This window comes from Coturnix japonica, chromosome 9 (genome assembly GCF_001577835.2).
Source record: "Coturnix japonica isolate 7356 chromosome 9, Coturnix japonica 2.1, whole genome shotgun sequence".
In the NCBI taxonomy this organism is placed as follows: domain Eukaryota; kingdom Metazoa; phylum Chordata; class Aves; order Galliformes; family Phasianidae; genus Coturnix; species Coturnix japonica.
In genome coordinates this window covers 6,277,648-6,291,946 of record NC_029524.1, presented here as the reverse complement: position 1 = coordinate 6,291,946, position 14,299 = coordinate 6,277,648, and the positions used below count along the sequence as shown (strand labels likewise).

Genomic DNA, 14,299 nt, shown 5'->3' with positions numbered 1-14,299 from the left:
TCAACTGTATTGAAATTAGATTAAGGATCACAGGATTAGCTCTTCTGCATTTTTAATGTACTTATCGGTTCGGGGCCTGTGGGGATTGAAGCATATAAATGAGGCTTGTGCCTGTGCCTGGGCTGTGGAGCAGCCGGCGGTGCTGGGCTGGGCAGAGCAGCCATTTCCATTGCAGCAGGTCTCTGCCCCACACATGGCTCGGATCCGCAGGATGAGGAGCATGGGGGACGTTGCTCTGTGCCTGACTGCCCTCACACCCCATGCTGGAGCCAACTGGTAGCGCTCCTAGAAGACGTGGGTCTTTTTCTCCTGCCCTGTGGTGTGAGAGCACTGGTACTGTGGGCTTCAGTATCTGCCGAGTGCCATCTGACATCAATTTGTGTGGGGAATATTGCAGTTCTGTTCCTAAGAAAAATAATAACACTGGATGATGAACAATTTCAGTGGGTGTCTGCCTGTGAGTAATGGGGGACGCTGAGAATCTCAAAGCAGTGGTTTGTGCGTTTGGTGGTTTGCTCAGGAGATCATGAAAAATGAGTGTAAAATGTACCAAATGAATGGTTACGATTTCAAACCAAATATAAGTAACGAAAGTGAAAAATACTGTTCTTGTTCGGTTGTAGCATGGGGCTTTTAGATTAATTTAGAACTGGAAAATACTGTTTCTTCATCAAATGAAGAGGTTAAACATTGTCCTACTGGTTGATTTTCCATCTTCATTAAGAATGTGGGAAAGTAAAATTCTGCATTGTCTCTGCTTTTACTGACTCCATTGGGACTGCCCACACAGGGCTGTAAGTCTGAAGACAGTATGTGACATCCTTGCAGCTAGTAAAAATGTGGATTTTTTTCTCCTTAGGTCCTCCATCCGCACCCCAGAACCTGATTTCCAACGTCAACGAGACGTCGGTGAACTTGGAGTGGAGTGCCCCACAGAACAAGGGAGGACGGGAGGACATCTCCTACAATGTGGTGTGCAAGCGCTGCGGGGCAGGGGAGCCCAGCCACTGCCGGTCCTGTGGCAGTGGTGTGCATTTCAGCCCCCAGCAGAACGGACTGAAAACCACTAAGGTTTCAATCACTGACCTCCTGGCACACACCAACTACACCTTTGAGGTCTGGGCAGTGAATGGAGTGTCCAAGCACAACCCCAGCCAGGACCAAGCTGTGTCGGTCACTGTGACAACTAACCAAGCAGGTAGGAACCTAAATGCACTTTTGATTCCTGTCTATTTTGCCTGGTTTTAGGAAAGTTGTGGTTTCCATTTAATTTTGCATGAGAAAATGAACTCAAAGTACTCTAAGATGCAAAGCTGGGTCAAACCCTTATTTTATGGGTTGTTTAGACGGGTAGTTTAAATTCTCTAGAGCTAGAAGAACCAAGGAGGGTTTGACAGGCGTAGCTGGTTGCAGAACTGTGCTGCAGCATGCAGCAAGGACACTGGGAGGCATTCTGTGGAAGCAGAACAGCACAGCTGCTGTGGAGGATGCGGAGGGGACAGAGCCAGGGCTGCTGAGCAGCTCAGCCCCTCCTCAGCAGACCCAGCACATGGGCACAGCTGTGCCCATGGTGCTGGTGGAGGGCATGGCACAGCCTGGAGTGCACAGCGCTGCACTTCTGCCTCCTCCAGAAAGGACTGGGTAAGATTCAGAAAGAGCGAGTAGGTGCTCACTTGCTTGCATGTTAGCTTTCCTCTCCCTGCAAAGTCAATTAGATTCTGCCCTATTATTAAATAAATACCTCTTTAACCTGCTGCTAACAGCATTTCAATTGATCAGACCTGGCATTACTTGAGAAATCCTATATGTGCTTTCATCTTCCTGCTGGCTGATTTTTGCATTTCATTCATCTGGAAGAGCGAAATGCTCATTCTGTTTGTACCTGATTATTTCAGATACCTTAAGTGCTTCCAGTTTTTTCAGTTCCCTGTGCTTGACCTAACAAAGGTTGCAGCAGAACAGGGCTTAGCTTTGATGATCATTTACATGACTTTTTCCTTTAATTACCTGAGAATATTTCTTGTTTGTAGATAGGTAGGGTTTCAAGCGCAGGATCCCGGCTCAGTTTTTAATTTAATGAACAGAATTATGTACATTTGAATGTGACACTCTTCTGTATGCAAATAAAATGTACAGACTGTGAGACCGGCTACAAGACTGTCAAACCTGTTATCTAATTGCTTGCAGCACCAATTGCCTTCAAGTCCCACAAACGTTGCAGGCATTCAGTACCTTGGAGCATAGCTTATGGGGCTATGATTTATCTGTGGAGTTACGGTGTAAGAGACTATATGAATATTGTATATTCTGAGAATACTGGACTGTGTGCGCTGTGAATTCTGCTTCCTAGTAGAGGCACATGTAAAGCAGGTATGCATAATGAAAACTCACAAACCCAAGCTGTAGTCCGCTGTGCTTCAATATTAACCGTGAGAGGTGTGTTTAATTTTGCAGTCGCAGTTGCAAGCAAAATTGTCAGGTCCCAATTGAATCTCCTTTGAAAACGTGGTCCGTTTGTTTTGTTCTTTCCATGTGCAGTTGACAGTACAATGGTACAGTATCCCTTTTAAATCATAACTCAAAAATCAGAACTGTCATTTTGACTGGTGAAAAGACGGAGTCATAGGAGGAAGCTTTGGGAGAACGCTGTCATACGCTATATGAGAAGAAAGGGTTGAGAACGGCAGCAGGGACAGTGTTTTTGTACTGTGAATGCCTAGCGAAGTGTATTTCTGACTGATTCTGCTGCGTGTAAGGATTAGTGGATGCATATATGCATAAATGAGTGGCATCCATCTACCGTGTGAAAATTCCACCATCTTATGCTTTAATATGCAAACTGAGATCTGATTGAATATGCAAATAAGAATTGATTTTGTTTATTATCCATGAGTAGCAGTTTTTCACATCAGGAAATTTGTATTTTTGCCAACATTTCCAATTATAAAACAGGCCCAGTCTATCAAATGCTTCAGAGGGCTGGAGAAAACTACTGGTATGTTTGAAAATTAACTCCAAGGTGCTCGTTTTCTCCTGTACTTTGCACAACTTTGTCTATTCTTCTGCATAGAAGATCTAAATAGAAATCCGTGGTCTAAACCTATAGATCTCAGCTAAAATAAATAGTACTTGAGTATGCAAATAATCCCATTGATTTCAGTGAAACTACTTGACCGAGTAAAGATTTGTAAGGTTGGGCCCTTGGGTTTTACAAGCACTGATCTATTTAATCATCGTAAATGCGTGTCTGGGGTGCAGTAAAATTCCAGTGCCACTCATTTTCTTTCACTATATTTCATTATAAAGAAATCATGTCATGATAGAGCTCTGCCATAGACGCGTTTTTGATTTCACACCTTTCTCATACTAATGTAAAGCAACCTTGGTTTCATTGCAAGATTTTCTTATTTTAAGAAAGATGAGAGTCAAGCTCCTCTTTTCACAAAACTCTTCCTGTGTTTTGCTGATCAAAACAAAGCTACCAACACGGAAGATCTGATATGTGCTCTGTCACTCTTGCTGTCTGTGCGCTTTCCAACATTTGGTAGCAAAAAAGATAACCACGTTAGCATGGTTCTGTAGTGATGTGAGCAGTGCTTTTGGGTCACGTCCTGGGGAATTTGCTGTCATTGTTTGCAGGAGGCGCATCTTAAATTCAGTAGGGATGATGAACGTGCAAGAGAGGAGGAGATGCTTCACCGGTCTCAAACTGACCTCCCGGATACTCAACCATCCAATCTGCAACAAATATATTGAAATTTTAGAGCATAGTTTTTAACGTTAGAATCAGAAATCCCATTATTTGTTCGCTTGCATTGGTGCCAGCCTTTAAGGAAGGTGTGCACTGGGAGGTGCAGAGAAAACAATGAGAAATCAGTTCCCGGTGCATTCAGCACAACGCTGAAGAAACGTGTTGCAGTGACACAAAAGGTGCAGTTGAAAGGCACAGGTGTTTTTTTGTTTGCTTTTGCCATTTTACTCCCGGAGATAATGAAATGAGGCTGTTTACCTTCCACCTTTGTTTAGGAACTCTTTTCAGTTTCCAATACTGTAGAAAAATGTATAAATGGAAATAAGCTTTTGCCATTCAAAGTGGGATCAAAAAGCGTTTGAAAAAGTATTTTTCCTGCTTCCTTTAAAAAGATTCTGGGTTTTATGGCATTTAAAAAAAAAAAAACAAAAACAAAAAAAACCCACCAGAATTTAAATTTCAGGCTTAGAGCCAAGTAAACATTTCTATCTCTAGGAGATAAGATGACATTTTAGGGATTTTTTAGTGGTGAATTCAGCTTGCTATTATACATGTTAGGTATAATAATATTTTTGAGGTTTCTGAGATTGGAGCTGCCACTACTCTTTTCCTGCATTAGATAAAAAAAGTAATTAAAAAAGCAAAGGATGGAGCCCCGAGCTGTTGGAACTGGCAGCCAACACCTTCCCAGTGAGTACTGGGGAATACTGGTACCGAGGTGCCCTGCCAGCAGTGGTGACTTTTGTACCCAGCTGTGTTTTGCTCAAATGAAGTCAGCATTTCATCTACACTTAAGAAATGTGAAACGATGCGTGGAGGAGATGCAGCCCGGCTCCTCCATACGGTGCTGCTCAGAGGCTGATTGCAGTGAGGAGCCCTACCAGGCAGCTGAGTGAACAGCTCAGAAATCTCAAGGCTCTTTTATTTTTTCCTTTTCACTGAGGATAATGCCCTGAAGCTGTTCAAAATTAAAAGTAAATCTCTCAATAGAGAGACCTTGTTCGCAGCTAGCAGGAAGCTTTTGTTTTTTTCGAAGGGGCACTGAATACTTTGTGTGTTACTGAACAGCTGAGTGCCCAGGTGCCCCGCAGCCATGTTGCTGTCCCATTGGGCTGTGTGCATGGCTGAGGGCTCGGGATTTGGGTCTGGGTTTGGTGAGAGACGGGCTTCATTCTTGCTCCTTTGCTTTCAGGAGTTAAATGCTTGATGTTTCTGAATAAACAGACTGCCTGGTGATTTGTTACCTTGTTAGGTACCTTGGGCTCAGTGCATTCTTAAGTGGACCATCTCAGCTAGGTGGAGAAGGATATGCCAATTAGGATGAAAAAAGCAGGCTAAGTAAATAAACTTACTCTTTCTCCCACAGCATCAGGCCAGCTATTTTCATACCTCCTGTGCTGAGGATCAAGGACTGATCTTAGGAATGTCTCAGGCTCCCTGTCCCATTTTTCCCTTTATGTGCTCGCCTTCCTCCTGCCTCCTTTGTCTCTGACCCCCACATGTGCTTGTCTAGCTGTCTGTTGCCTGTCCCCTCTCCATCTCACAGCAGAGTGGTGTGGCTGGTGTGCTGCCATCCGTCCTTCCCCGTGGGGTGCTCTTGGGTGCCCTTGAAGCCCAGTCCTGCTCCCAGGCAGGAACAAAAGTGGGTCATGGTGCCACCTGGAGCACTGGATGGAAGGTTCTCCTGGGACAGCCAAACCGTGGTGAGCCCAAAATACTGATGTTCAGTGCAGGGAAGAAAATTGTCAGCTGCTACTCGGGTTTATTTGGCCTTTTATGTCATTTTGTTTGTTTGTGTTCTTAATTCCATTAGTAAAAAGAAAAAATCAGAAAGATCCCTGCAGGCTGCTCGTGTTGTAGGTTAGAATGGAAGGTGGAAGAAATGGGAGCCGCTTGTTTTCTGATGGCTCGCAGGTTCTACTGGACTTGCTAACAGGGGAATATATTCCCATTTTGTATTTCAGTGGGTCTCCTTTGAAAGCCCACGTTTCCTTTCAAATGTTGATTAGCATTCCTCACATGTTGTGCTGAACAGCACGGAAAACGCATATAGGGTCTTACATTCTGCCAGTGTGGCTCAGCCCGTGCAGAACTGAATCTGCAGTCAGTAAAAATTCATGGCCGTGCATTGCCCTTGGTCAGTACGCACTGCATATATCGACTAAGTAATAGTTGCTCAGACAGATCAAAAGCAAAACATGCCAAAGCCAGTAAACCTAGGCTTTCGGTATTTTCTTTTTAATATTCTCCTTTCCTGGATATTTATAACTATCTATAAAGAATCACTCTGTAGCAGAACATCAAAAGACATTGTTAATTAGATTTCAATTGCAGAATTTTCTTTATGTGGCAGCATGAATACCCTTAGACTACTCCTAGCAAATAAAATTAACAGATGCTCTGAAGATTGACATCGCCCTCCCCAGGACCTGCAGAGGCTCTGGGAGTGTGGGCTGCCCAGCTCCTGCTTCCCACCATTTCCAGTCAGTTGTTCCCTGCAGCCGAAGGATACACAGAGCCCATTCCAGGGGCCTGTCTGCAGGCAGGGACCGGCAGGAAGCTCGTGCTGCTACCTGGGCGTGTGTGAGTGCTCACAGCACTCTGCCCCCACACCCTGTGTCCCCAAAAGCCTGATTTAAAAATAATCTCTCAGCAAACAGCTGGGTGTGGGCCAGAGCACATCCAGAGCACGGGATGTGCTTCGTACTTGTGGCTGCTGAGGGTTTGTTTATGCAGAATGTCCGTCTAATGGAAAACGGGAGTTGTGAAGGGGTGTTTTTATGTTGCTTTAAGGTGTTTGTACTGAGGGTGATGGATCAGCAGTCTCCTTGTTCCTCAAATGGACCCGTGTCAAGCGTGAATTCAATAGGGAAAGAGATTCAAAACTGGTAAGCAGGGGTGATATGTGAGCGTGACACTCCGAGTGATTTGTTGCCGCATCTTGCAGAATTCCAGGCTAATTGTATGCAACTTTCTCATTTTGAATCTAAACCAGTGTGGTTTCTAAGGCTTTGCACTTATCTGCTAGACATAATTAGCAACCCCTCCCCTCGTTTTTCAAGCAGAAGGGCTGGGACAAGTTGTCAGCTGCCGTGGGGTTCCACCTGCCTCGTCCGTCCTCGCTTGGCTTCTCCAGGGAATTTGGCTCCCGCTGTGGAGATTTGCATCAGAGGGAGTTACCACAGGGACTTCTGAAGCAAACCAAGTAATGTCTTCTGGGAAACCACAGGCCTTTCAAATAGAAATGTGATGGGAGATCCATGGAGATAAGTGATCCCAGCATAAGGAATTTGGGAATTGTATGGAAGCAAACAGTCAGAAAGGCTTTTGGGTTGGCAGATTTCAGTGCTTAATGTGAGATTCCTTAGTGTCCCTGGGATGTCCGCTGCTGGCTGTCTTCAGTTTTCTTCCCCGCACCTTTAATTCTGTGTGTAAAATGATGTGTCTGCATAAGGGGCTTCTCCAAGCTGACAGATGCAAGTGGGAGTTTCATATTAACAGCTCTGTTCTTGCACAGGCTTTAACTGATGGCCTGTAATAAATGTGCAGTTGTAGGTATATGTGCTGCCGTCTTCAAAACAAAACCGGGAAAACTATTGTTGGGAGGGATTAAATTATTATTTTAAGGTAACTGCAGCTTTCCACAAAGAAAGAATAATTAAAAGAACGATTGCCTGTTTGCTGGCAAAGCCGTCTGCACCACCCATTTCCATGAATTTGTATTCAAGGTGGGGGATACAAGTCTCGGTCGGAAGGGGAAAAAAAAGTGCTTTCTAAAGATCCTTAGTAAATAACCAGCTTCAGGGTTCAGTGAGCAGCTCAGACAAGTTGTGTGTCAGGTAGCGCCAAGAAGTAATTGCAGCATTTAAATAAAGGTTTGGTCACACTGTTGAAAGGATCTCATGTTTGCTGTGCAAAGCGGGGGTTGCTACATATCCACCTTAGGAAAAAGGTGTTTAATTTCAGGACTGGTTGGCATTGACCATATTTATAATTACAGAAATTTACTTTCAAAGGCATCAAATTCAGTGCTCAGTTATGGAGGTACAGATGAACAGCTGGTAAATGGTGAGGGCTGAAGGTGTGGTCCTGGAGCTCTCATTTGCTCTGCAGCGTTTAGCTGCTTGTTTCCTTCCACCAGCAGCTCGCTAACCTTGCATCCTGTCTGAGCGCGTCCCTTAAGCAATTTGCAGGGAAATATTTCAGTGTGGAAGGAGACCTGGCCCAAGAGTACTTGTGGCTACCAAATGTTTAGCTGGGCTTCTGAATTTTCTAGGTGCTTTTGCAGCTGACTAAATGAATGGGAAAACAGCCAGAAAGACAGCAGAGTCCAGTCTGCAGTTGAGCAACAAGAAAAGGCTCTGGAGAACTTTATCAAAGCTTCCATTAACCCCCCGCTGATGTCCTCAAACAGGATTTTTTTGAGAGAGTGGAAATACAAAAGCCGGGCTGCACAACTGCCCCTGTGTGTCCATTCAAAGGCTTTAAATCCGCACAGTTACTAATTAAAATGCCATGCAGGGCAGCACAAATAAACACAGCCAGTCCCCGAGTCCCAAAGTTTCTGCCCTGGCTTGGTTTGAAGAGCAGGACGCTGAGCTGACCTGGCAGAGACGGGCAGTGCAGCCCTGCATGGTGCAGATATTCTGTCCTTGCATGAGGAGGTGCAAAAAGTGTGTTGAGCCCATCCATATGCATGAAATGCTATTCCCAGAATGCCATCCCAAGGCAGCCTGCTATTTTTTATTATTTATTTTTTGCATAGCATTGTATTGAACCATGAGGACTAAATAGAGCTGTGGCATGTCCGCTGGATCTCTATAATCATGTTTGCCAGGTTTTGGAGGACATCAAAATGCTGAGCACACGAGTGAATACTGCTCCTTTCATAGAGAAACGTCACTTCAGATTTAGCCCCACGTGTGAACTGGCATGCAGGGAGCACTTTATTATCGTGGCAAGGCTCCAGTGGGCTTCCCCTCCCAAACAAAGCAGGCAAACGCAGAGCCTCTCTCTGCCGCTACTGGAAGGATTTCATGGCGTCGTCTTAGATTAACGTAATCTGCCTTCATTACTAAATTCGAGAACTAGGATCCCAGAAGCCTTAGCAGGGTGCTGCGATAGAAGGCTGAGGGTCTATAAAAGCTGTGATTTCTAATCGGATGGGGACAGAAATTAGAATGGTTTTAGATTTTTTAGTATAGCTTGGAAAGGTGTAGGAAGCTGCAGCATCTGTATTTTATGCCCTTGGTCATTTACATGTTAAGCTTTCCCGTATGGAAAAGTCCTACTGAACTCAAAAGGAAATTCTAACATTTGTCTCAGTTCTCCGAGCTCTTCTGTGAAGATTTATTAGGATTTTTATCCCTGCTATTGAATTCTATTACTCAGTCTTAAAAAGAAGATTGACTGATTCTGATTTTTTATTAAATACTTTTACAGTTCAATAAAATCTCTTTGGTTTTGTCTACATTAAAATCCATTGAAAGTATCCATGGATTATTATAGAGAGGGAAAAAAAAACACTACCAAAAAACCCCTTACTATTTTAATAGGCTTTGGATATAAATGTCTTCCAGTTCTGTAGATTTTTGAAGACTAAAAGGAAAGCGCTGAAGCTTTTAATTAGCTGTCTATTATTTTTAATTTTCTATGTGCCGTTAAATGGCCCCATCAATAAATAATAGAATAAGGCAGTTGAGACTAAGTGAAATCAGAAGGAATAGTGGGCTGGAAAAGGTACCTCCTGTATGAATGGAGTTCTGAGCATTGTCCATTTATTTTAGCAAACAAATAAAGGCATGATCTCAAGACAGCCCACTCCAACGGCTCCCTGGGAAGATTGCACTTGTCTAGATAACATAGTGCGTTCTTTAAATCTGTCCCCTGAATCAGCCTCCATTTATCTTTCTTAGCATAAAGGGGGATGTGGATGGAATGGCTGCACCCTTCCCTCTCGTTTATCAGGATACTGCTTGCGCACATAAATAAGGCAGGAAGTGAGAGGGACGTGCGTGCAGCTCAGAGCTCTGTTCTGCAGGCTGAGCTGCCCCATGTGGGCATGGGGGGCTGCAGAGAGTTACGGGCTCTGCTGTGCTGCCAGCCTGATGCTGTGCAGCCCAGCCTGATGTGCAGCCCTGTGGTGCTCCCAACTTTCCGCTTCTGCTTGCATGCCTGCCACTGCCGGAAGGTACTGCTGCAGTTATGCACCTGCTGGAAGGACTGCTGGAGAAGAGTGGGCTGAGTACAGAGAGAGACTTGTTCAGCACTGCTTGCAAATGTGCAGTTTGTTCTTAAGAGGAGAATATTTTGGTGCACCCATGAGTTGCAGCCATCATTGTTCAGAGGGGCTCTGCAGCACAGGGGTGTCCTACCTTGGGCCAGAATGATCCTTAAATAGAGGTTACTAGCTTCATGTGTATCAAGTATAAAAGTGATGGTAAAAGTGAACTGAAGAGAGCTTTTAGTGCTGTCAGAAGAAGAAATGACTTTGAATTGAAGGTTTTGAATGAAAGTTGTGTTCTTCATTGCAGTCCCCATCAGCTGCAGACCATAAGCACCCCAGGAGGGCTGCTGCAGGAGTGCCGGGGCTCCTCTTGCTGGGAACTGTGGTGCTCTTGGGGTCCCCCTTCTGTGCTGTGAGTTTGACAGTCAATGAAGGACTCAGCATGTGGCTCTCCATGCGATGGCTGAGCTGATTTGGGACTGTTGCTTTCCCAGGCTTTGGGTTGATCAGTGTTGCAGATGGGTTCTCCTCCAGGAATTCAACAGAGCAGCGCTCTTTGTACAGCCCCAATCTTCAGAACCTTCCCAGGTTGATTTTGTTTTTCACTTTCTGCGAGCCCACAGGAGCTGAATTGCAGGCTCAGGAGGGCACATTCGGGATCCAGCCCGCAGGTGCTGCTGGAGCCCATCACTTCACTGTATCACAGTGACAGAAAAGTGCTCACACTTCTCTTCTGTCTCCATGATTTTGATGGCATTTTGATGGTGGGTGATTGATCTGAGAAACCCAATTGGCAAATTCTAACTGCTATTACTGTAGCACTTCAGAAGCCAGGATGAGATAATGTGGCCAAATCTATCTATTAAAATAGCAAATGCTGCTTTGGGAAAATGAGTCATAACGTTTATTTATTTATTTAGTTGTGAAGATGCTTTAGTATTTCCAAAGCATGTAAAAGTGATGGGGCAGAGGCTTTTATTTGTCTGAATTTCAAAGAAGCTTTTAGGCAGTTCTGTACAGAATCTAATATTCTCAGTGCTGAGAATGAGTGATGAAGGAAGTTACTTAATATGAATGTATCATCTAGATATCTGTGCTTAAGTAAAATGTAACCGTGTAAGACTGAAAGAGAACAACGTTAAGATGTGTTGCCTTGGGTAGTGAGCCCCACATTTGCCCCTTGGTGGCTCATACCTGGTGGCTTGGTGTGAGCTTGAAAAAGGAGCAGAGAGCAGGAGTGTGTTCTGTCAACAGGTATAGGCATGAAGTGTCAGATGATGGCTGTCCTTCACCATGTGAGAGGAAGGGTTGCCCCTTTGGGATACTGATAGGAGCAGAGTCAATATGCTCACTATTGTTTCATTGATTGTTGATGCATTATTACATGAGGTTGAACAGCTGCACAAGCCAAGAGATTTGCAGGGCAGAGAAGCAGAAAGGAAATTCATTGATCCTGCAGACTTCAAGAACGGCATTTCCTCTCTCGTCAATTAGCTCTTGAGGTATATGCAGACATGTCCCAGCTTCTCTGTGGGCAGAATGATGGGAGAAAGAGAAGGAGTAGCTGGGTGTCTGTTTAACTTGAGGAATGGCTTAGTGAACAGGACATGGGCATCAGCTGCGGGCTTTTTGTGCATCCTTGCTTTGATTTGGTAGCTTTTCTTTCCCTCTGAAAGGAGCTGGGGAAGGAGTTTGGTTTGTCCTGGCAGCTCAGCAGGTCCCCATCCCACCCAGCAGCACAGAGGGAGCACAAGCTGCTGCTATGGGGAGGGTGGGATTTGTTCCTGGGGCTGCTGCTCTTCTGTGGTCAGCAGCAAATGGTGTGGGTGAGATGGAACTGCCCTGGGGATGGAAGTGGTTAGATTGTACCAGACCAGGTGTTTTGAAGGGCTGGGGAATGCCCTGCTTCCAACATCATGATCTGTTTTAATGACTAGAGGTTACCGGCTCCTGTTTCTTGCTCTGGTTCCTGCAGAGTTGTGCTGTGTCCCAGCATCAGGGGTTCCTGCAGTTGCTGGCTGGACCAGTGCCTGGGAGGTAACAGAGTAATTCCCAGCAGTTTTCAGCCCTGACTGGAGTTGCAGGACCCTGCTTACAAGTGTGTGCCTGGTTCAGGTCCTAAAGGAGGGCTCTGAGAGCTCCAACTATCTTTGATGGAGCTGTGTGGCCCCTTCTCTCCACTGCTCTCAATCTACTGTAATGCAGCAGAGCATCCTTGAGGCTTCTTGAGGCTACAGAGTTTATTTTTGTTTATCCTGGGTCACATTCTGACCTCAGCTGGAGGGAAGAGTTACGGCAGCATGACCTGCTTTGTGACCAGAGGCTCTAAACCTGCTCAGGTCAGAAAGCTGCTGACTAATTCCGAATCTTAACAAATTGCTTATAGCAGTAGAATTTCTTAATCTACAGCACAAAGTACGTTTGCCCTTCTTGTGTTAATCATTATAGTTTAAGCATTTGGAAATGTTGCTGATTTTTAAGTGACTGTAATGTTCAGGCAGATTTTTATAAATTGCTTTCCACTGAAAGCCTTGTTTTCCTGTTTGTTTTAAACTGGCATTCATACATACAGGAAATGCACACACAGTATTCTGCCATGTTTCTGTTGGCAACTATTAAGTTATCCTTGTCAGAACATGCCAGCAGGATTTCTTAGCAAGCTAGCAGGAAGAAAACAAGCAGTTCTCAGACTAAACAGACCTTGTGCTTGAGATGCAATACAGATCTCTTGCTAAATGTTATGTAGATTTTGTAGTCTTCTGGTTGAAAGCAATCACTGGGATTGTGGGTTGCAGATTCAGATCTCTGGAGTTACTCCAGACCTGCATTGCATTAACAGACATCATGATCTGGCCGTCACGGTTGGAGGGCCAGCACCTGAAAACATATTGGTGCCAAGAGCTGGTCCCCAAGAGAGCAGCCAGGGCAAGGCATCTCCTGGTTGTACAAAGTCTTCATCACCCTCTTCTCAGTGCAGTTTCTGATGTGATCCATAGGGAACTGTGGTAAGCCCTCAGCTCCTATAATGGGTTTGATCAAAATGAGAGCAGTTGTGGTGCTAAAACAGAAAATAGCCAGGTTCTTTATGGATTCTCAGCAGTTGCTTCGTGCCTCCAAGAACTGAAGCTGGAGTAGGATGGTAAATATACAGCACTCTAGTAATTCTCAACTACTGCTATTTGTTGCTGCTAACAGCCGGGGTTTTTCTGCAGGCTTTTGATTTGATGCAAGTCAGAGCCAGCTTTTGTGGTTTGGCAAGATTTACAGTGCAGGTTCTTTTGGGAGAGGCAAGAAATGAAAACTTTAAAACAGAGGAAATATTTAAAACACAGTAATGCAGTGTTAACGGTCTTTAAAATCTCATTTTCTAGCCCCTTCCTTTATGAACACATCATTATAAACATAAGTGATGTGAGCTGGCCCCTAAGTCTGGGAGCTTGTCACTTGTTTTCCTTAGAGCTCAAAGGTTCTGTATGGTGGAGAATGGAAGAAAGGAAAGATGTGTTTTGGGATAAAGATGTTGTAGGGGAAAGTCCTGGTTCTTTTCCTGAGCAGTATTATGTCTATACCAAGGAAGGTTTGGCTGCAGAAATACAGAGGCACTAAGGAAAGAGGCCGAGCTCAGCTGTCACATCGCTTCATGTTTTGGCAGCCAAGGCTGTCAGATGTGGGTGAATAACCTTGGGCATTTTTCTCCAATGGTGCAGACTTAAAGTCTGTGCTCTAAGTGCCAAGGCTTGGAAGGGCTGGCCCAACTCCTGGCCTGTCCCTGTCTGCAGGCTGGGAGCGGTTCCTTGCCGGTCGTCATTCCTTGGGGAGGGAGAGGCAGGCGCTGGGAAGACAGAGGGCTAGGGAAAGCCTTGGGAGGCTTCCAGTGGCTCAATTGAGCAATCAGAATTCTGGGTCCTTTTCCAAGTCCTATCCTGGCCCGGTTATCACTTGTACAAATGTTTGCTCCACGTATGTACTGAGATTAATGAACAAAATTGCAATACATACACTGTTCATTTCTAAAGTGCACATCCAGCCTGTAGTTGTGCTGGACCCCAGAGAGATGTGTAGATGTCATCCTGGGAGTGAGGTACGGTGCCTCAGATGTGCGGAGACATCTAAAACTTGGTGTGTGCAAACAGGTTCACAAGTGTGAAAACCTTTCAAGTGCTCATCCTCATGTGCATATATGGGTTACTCATATGCTATACATCATACATTTGGAAATGTGGTCGTGGTAGAATGTTGTTCTCCGTTGTTTGCAAGTGGATTGATGGGAGCGCCACCACCCCTGTGCTCCAGTGAGGGATGCAGAGGTGACCATAGTGATC

General features: G+C 44.9%; 1 protein-coding gene across 2 annotated transcripts in view; it reads left to right on the top strand.

The window, feature by feature from the left end:
- Positions 1-14,299, top strand: part of EPHA4 (EPH receptor A4) — a 198,731-nt gene that overhangs the window by 153,678 nt on the left and 30,754 nt on the right. For both annotated transcript variants that reach the window (XM_015871334.2, XM_015871333.2), the window contains one exon: positions 860-1,198. In XM_015871334.2, the coding sequence (XP_015726820.1) occupies positions 860-1,198 (339 nt within the window). The remainder of the gene's footprint in view (positions 1-859; positions 1,199-14,299) is intronic.